Source organism: Crocuta crocuta, unplaced genomic scaffold, assembly GCF_008692635.1.
Source record: "Crocuta crocuta isolate KB4526 unplaced genomic scaffold, BGI_CrCroc_1.0 scaffold28, whole genome shotgun sequence".
Classification (NCBI taxonomy): Eukaryota; Metazoa; Chordata; class Mammalia; order Carnivora; family Hyaenidae; genus Crocuta; species Crocuta crocuta.
In genome coordinates this window covers 9,588,048-9,594,047 of record NW_027533256.1, presented here as the reverse complement: position 1 = coordinate 9,594,047, position 6,000 = coordinate 9,588,048, and the positions used below count along the sequence as shown (strand labels likewise).

Below are 6,000 nucleotides of genomic sequence, written 5' to 3'. Positions count from 1 at the left end.
GCAGTGTGGTATATCAGAGAGGGTGCTCTCGTCTGGAGGCCTGACCAGGTTCTGCCACTGACCTGCTACAAGACCTTAGTTAAGCCCCTTCCTTTTTGGGGCCCTGGTTTCCCCCCCTGTAAAAGAGCAGAATTAGAGGGGCTGTATGCCCACTGATGTCATAGGGGTTTGGTTTCAGGCATCCGTGTCCAGACTCAGCCTCCCTCTATCAGCCTCCAGCCTGGCTTAGAACAGACACTCAGTGGTCCCTTGGGCAATGCTAGTGAATGAATGAATGAATGAACGAATGAACAATTGCGTGGGTGGAGAGTTAACCACCCAGGTACACCACCTGCCGTCAGTGAGAATTCAGCAGTGCCTACTTCCTGAGTGAAGATGCGCAGCTTCCCAGAGTGCCCTGCACAGCCCTGGGGCACAGGCGACCTGGAGTCCTTGCAGGGTGGTGTGTTGAAGGTGATCATTTTTGACAAACGGCAATAGCGGGTCTTGGACAAGTGGTGTCTGTATCAACCGGTTGGGAGACAGACAGAGATCTCAGCCTGGGGTCACATAGTGTTCTCTGATCTTTCAGGGATTTGGGGGAAGGAGAAAATTTGGAGAATCCTCCCATTTACTAAGCAGACTATGAGGGTGCTACGGGCAGCAGCCCTTAAGAGTGGAATGGACACAACACACTCATGTGTGAGCAATTACACACACACACACACACACACATACACACACACCCTGGATCTGCACATGTGATATGTACCCAGAACTTACTAAAGCAAAACTGATTTTGGCTTAGAGAGATTTGATTTTATGTTAAAGAAATTTCATCAGAATTTTCATATGAAGAGTCTATTCCTCCCCAAATGTGCCCTGCTCGGCTGCATGCTAATGTGCTCAAATCCAATCTCTGAGTTCTCTGCAGGCTCTGCGACTGGGTTCTCAGGACTCGGCTCCTGGCTGCTGGCTGAGCCTAGGGGAAGCAGTTGCTGTCCCAAGTGGCTTCCTGGGGCCTGGGCTTCTCTCCTTGGAGCCCAGAGCACAAAGGAACAAAAGCAAAGGGTCAGTGTCAGGCAGGAGACTGTGGCCATGAAGAACGAGGGCCAGAGAGACCCACGGGGCCCCGGAAACTTGGTCGGTGGCACAAAAAACCCCTTGCAGCCCCCTGCCAGTTTCCAGCAATTCACAGAAGCAATTCACCCAACTTGCACTGAGTACATACGGGGGTGTCGGGGTCTTGAGCAGGCCACCATCCTTCCCTGTCCCTAGGAGGTCCAGGGAGCAGGGCACTGGGACTTAACAAATACAAGACATCCAGTTAAATTTAAACTTCTGATAAACAATGAATACTTTTTAGTGTAAGGATGTCCCAGGTGAGCCCAGGTCTGTCCCGATAGAGAGGTGGGCACGGCTCGAGACTTGTTGGCACCACAGTGTGTAAATCTATCTCCCGGAGGGTTGATTCAAATGCACACCCTGATCTTGCACTTTCGCAGGCTGAACTGGAAAGCCTGTTTTCCTCTCTGCAACTGGAGGGATATCCGTTGCACTGGGTTCTCTTCCCTGGCCTCTCAGCAAGCATTACTGTCATTAATGGGTGGGAAAGCAGCATTTATTTGGAATGGTGAACAGAGCTGAGACCTTCCCAGGATGGGAGACCCGGGTTATTGCAGTGATGGGCCTGGGGGTGGGGCTGGGGGCTGGTCTCACGGTTATTAAACAGTTGTCATGGGGAGGAGCTTAACTGTGCAAGAGCTAGGCATGCCTACTCTCTCTAGCTGAGCCAGTGAAAGTGAGTGGAACACGGGGGTCCCTGTCCCCAGAAGCCAGAGAAGCCTCTCACTACCTGCCTTGAGACCTCCGTCTTTTCCTGCTTGTTTTTTCTAGCTCCAGCCTGGGATGCCCTGTGCCTTCGACAGGGCTGTCTCCTCTTCCTACAATGTCCTGTTCTGCATCTAGACAAGGCAAAGTCCAATCTGCCCTTCCAAGTTTTGCTCCAAGACCTAGATCTACTTCAGCCAGTGTTATGGGCTGACTTGTGTCTCACCAAAACTCATAGGTTGAAGTCCTGATCCCCAATACCTCCAAATGTGACCATTTGGGGAGATAACATCTTTAGAGAGATTGAGTTTTGAGTAAGTCAAAATGAGGTCATTAGGGATGGACCCTAATCCAACATGGCTGGTATCTTTATGAGAAGGCATTAGGACACAGAAACACCCACACAGAGATCCATGTGAGGACACAGGGAGAGACAGAGCCATCTGCAAGCCATGGAGAGAGGCCTCAGAAGAAACCAACCTGGCTGCCACCTTCACCTTGAACTTCCAGACTCCAGAACTAAAAAGTCTTTGTGTTTAAGCTCCCCAGCCTGTGGTACTTTGTTCTGGAAGCCTGAGCAGAATACTACAGCCACAGTATCGCCTAGGTCCTCCCTAGGGCATGGGGTGTCTCTCTCTTAGCCCTCCACCTCAAGTCCCATTTGTTTGCACAGACATCCTAGCCCCAAGACCCCAGTAATAAGACCTGACCTCCCCCCCTTTTCCTAGTGATACAGGCAAGCAAAAGGCAGCGTTCAGGAAATATTTGTCAAGCGAATGCGCCCAAGACAGCCTTTGGGCCAGCAGACCTTTCAGCCCTAGGTAAATGCTATGAATGGTGTTTGAAACATAACAGCAGGCCCAACCTTGATATTTATGACCCTGCTTCTTGGCCTTCCTGGGGAGTGGTGCTCTCTGCTCTTCAATTTATGGCCCTTCAGTGCAGCCCCAGACTGACGAGGGGATTGCAAATGGGCTGTCTGCTAATAGCGCATGCAGACGGTGCTGGAGGTGGGGTGATCCTTGGCCCTGGGGTCAGACACAGGCCCTTCTCACTCAGGGAGGGGTGCAGTGGACCTGAGAAGCACCTCGTCCTCCATCTTGACCTTTGCAAATACCTCAAAGTTTACAGACAGCTCACTGTTTCCTAACCATCCCTCACTCACTATCTGACAGAGCTGCGTACCCCCTGTACATCCTTAAGATTTATCTTTAAATTGACTCACTGCCCCTGGGGGCCAGGTGACCCGGGTCATAAGACAACAAGTCCATTTTCTTGCCATCCCCAGGCCTGAGCAACACTGAATGGGGACACTCATCAGGGCCTCTGCAGAGCTTACAGGAATGTGGAAAGCATTGTGTTTCCTGGAGGGGAAAATCTCAGGGAGGGAGGTTGCTAAGGAGCTTTGCTACCCCAAATCCCGTGCACCCACCTGGACTTGATTTCACTGAGGAGGCAGGTGAATTGCCTTTCAAGGAGCTCTGAAAGACTGGATGGGGGTGTGGGTGGAGAGAAGGAATAGGGTGATGACTTCAGTGCCCGACAACAGGACAGAGAATGACCCATGCCTTGGAAGGCACTGGAATTCCTCGGAGGGGCTCAGCTAACTACCCCACCTGCCATCTTCTCAGATAGAGAGCAGGAGTCACACAGCAGCCTGAATTTTCCCAGCAGGAGCTCCAGCTCCAAATCAACATGTGGACTGGGGTCCTTGACCTTCATGTAAGGTCAGGCCCTAGGAAAAGCTCTGCTCTGGGGTGCAGAGAGAGGGCAGGCACAGCTCGGCAGGGTGCCTCTCACTCCCCCCCAGGCTGACTCCCTATGGCTGCCGGGGGGCTCCTGTTCCCGTCCTCTGGCTCAGCCATGTTAGCTGGGCCTCCTGAGCAGAGCCCCCCGCTCCCCATGAACCCTTGTCTGGCAGGCAAGCCTGCAGAGAACTCAGATTCTAGGGAGGGAGACGGGGGTTGAGGGGGTGGCCTGTGAAACACTCCAAGTGGGGGGCTGTGCTTCCCTGAGGCCTTCCTGCCTTTCTAGGTGTAGAATAAACACCTGAGTAGAAAAAGGTGGTGATTTTATACTCCCGAGCCCTCTTGCCTTTGGAAAATACTTGTTTTAATAAAATAAAGACAATCCATTGTTTCCCCTTAGTTTCCAGGAAGCGACCCAATTCTTTTTTTTTTTTTTTAATGTAATAAGCCCTTTGAAAAGGTGAATCTTGTGAGTTCGTGGGCAGCTTGTGAGCGAGTCACCATTTCCAGATCGCTGCTCCCAGGCTCCCAGGTGCTCTTCTTTTTATAGAGTGTGTCCTTGGGTGAATCCAAGGCCAAAGTCTCACGGGCCATGGAGTGGCTCGGGGTGTGCTGCTCTGATGGCCAGTGGCCCGTTCCTCAGGGGAGAGTCCTCTGTGCCCTGGGCACTGCTTCAACCTGCAAAGGCCGGGTGCTGTTGCTGCCGCTCAGGGGACATGCTGCTCACTCCGCCTGACCCCCACGGTCTCTTCCTTCCTACCCTTCTGCAGACCAGCAGAATATTCTCCCCTTCTCATCGCCGACCAGGAGTTTGGTCTGGTTTCTTGGGAAGAGAAGGAATAGACAGGAGTGTTAGAGTCAAGCCTGTGGGTCCCACTTCTCCCAGCCGGCACTCAGGAAGCTGAAACACGGGGGGTTCAGTCCAGGACCCCTGGGGCCTGCACCTGACCTCCACTTGAAGTGAGCGTGGGGGCTGGGAGAAGTAGAGAATGTTTTGACCCAGGAGAGGGGTAACTTTTGAACTCTGAGGGTTGTGACCCTCCTCGTGAGTATGGGGGTTCTCCCCAAGATACACAGGCTCCAAACAGCAGGGTGAGGCCCTGACTTTTCTCTCCAGTATCTCCAGGGGTGCCTGTGGTCCTGTGAAGAGGCACTCAGACCTCCCCCCACCTCCAAATGAATGGCAAGTTTTCCAGCAGAGTTAGGGCTCTGGACTCTCAGTCCCCTTTCGCTGTGTCCTACAGTAGCCCACTTCATTTCAGAAGCCTGGCTTCTAGAACACTGTGTGGTTCCCACTGCCAAAGACCCTGAACCACCAGCTCCAGGGCAGTGAGGGAGGAAGGGAAGCACCTCTCTAAGGTCCATGGCCTCTAGAGCCTACACTTGCTCATGTGTGGAATGGTAAGTGGAAAGTACCACTTACCTCCACTGGGTAATTACGAAGAATAAAATACCGTCTCTCACGTGTAGTGTCTGACCCTTGGTATTCTACATTGGCTTAGAGCTCTCAAAAGGCATTTTTTGTGTAATGTAGGATAACCATCACACCAAATGTTATCATCGGTAGTGAGCCTCAGGAAAAAAGTGCCTCTACAGCATGAAGTTACAAAGCTATACCCTTTTACATTTCTTTATGAATTCGTGGGTATTTGAAAGAGACAGAGAGCAAGAACATGCGTGTGTTAAAAGTTTTCCTAGGGTCCTACATGGGCTCCTCGTTTGCCTTTTGTGCGTGGTGAGCCCTCCCTGGTGCCTTACAGGAGTGAGATGACCTTCCAGGGCCAGGCCACCTGAGCCCGGAGCCGTGGGGACTTTCCAAGGGGGTGACCACAAAGCCCTCTGCTGGAGGCCTGAAGAAGCCAGGCCTTGGTTACCTGGACACGGCCAGAGCTGTCACCGCAGGGCTGGTCTTGCTGGGTTTCCCTGTCAAAGCAAGGCTGACATCCAGCTCTCGACACAGGGCAAGGTTCTTCTCCCACCTGTGACCTGTGGGGATCATGCAAGAGGATCGTTAGGAAACCCTAGTGGCTTCCCGCGTGTGCACATGGATGTCCATGGGCAGAGCCACAAACACATACACACATATTTATATTTGCGGTCAGCAACTTGTTAAATTGAGGGGAAAATATATTTAATCTTGGCCTGTGCTGTTGCAAAAAGGGCCGTCCCAATTTAATTTGCAGGCTGTGATAGTTACATGTGCTGACGTGCTGCGGTATCCATTGTGTTCCAAATTGGATTTGTGTATTATTGCTTTCTAAATTGCATGCCTAGTTCAGCAAAATTGTTCATCAGTGTTTACTGGCTTTATGCTTAATAAGATGCCCCACAATACCTTGCTGCCAGGATGTAACGCAGCCCATAATTGCCTAGTAAAAATAAATTACATAAAGTCGGCATTATCAACTTATCTAAATCCTCTCACGCCACAACCAATAATTAA

At 51.5% G+C, this 6,000-nt stretch overlaps 1 protein-coding gene across 5 annotated transcripts in view; it reads right to left on the bottom strand.

The window, feature by feature from the left end:
* Positions 1-3,899: 3,899 nt before the first annotated feature.
* WDFY4 (WDFY family member 4) overlaps positions 3,900-6,000 on the bottom strand; it is a 290,261-nt gene continuing 288,160 nt past the window's right edge. For all 5 annotated transcript variants that reach the window (XM_077746401.1, XM_077746405.1, XM_077746404.1 and 2 more), the window contains 2 exons: positions 5,432-5,543; positions 3,900-4,380 (listed from right to left, as the gene is read on the bottom strand). In XM_077746401.1, the coding sequence (XP_077602527.1) occupies positions 4,314-4,380; positions 5,432-5,543 (179 nt within the window). In that variant the 3' untranslated portion in view covers positions 3,900-4,313. The remainder of the gene's footprint in view (positions 4,381-5,431; positions 5,544-6,000) is intronic.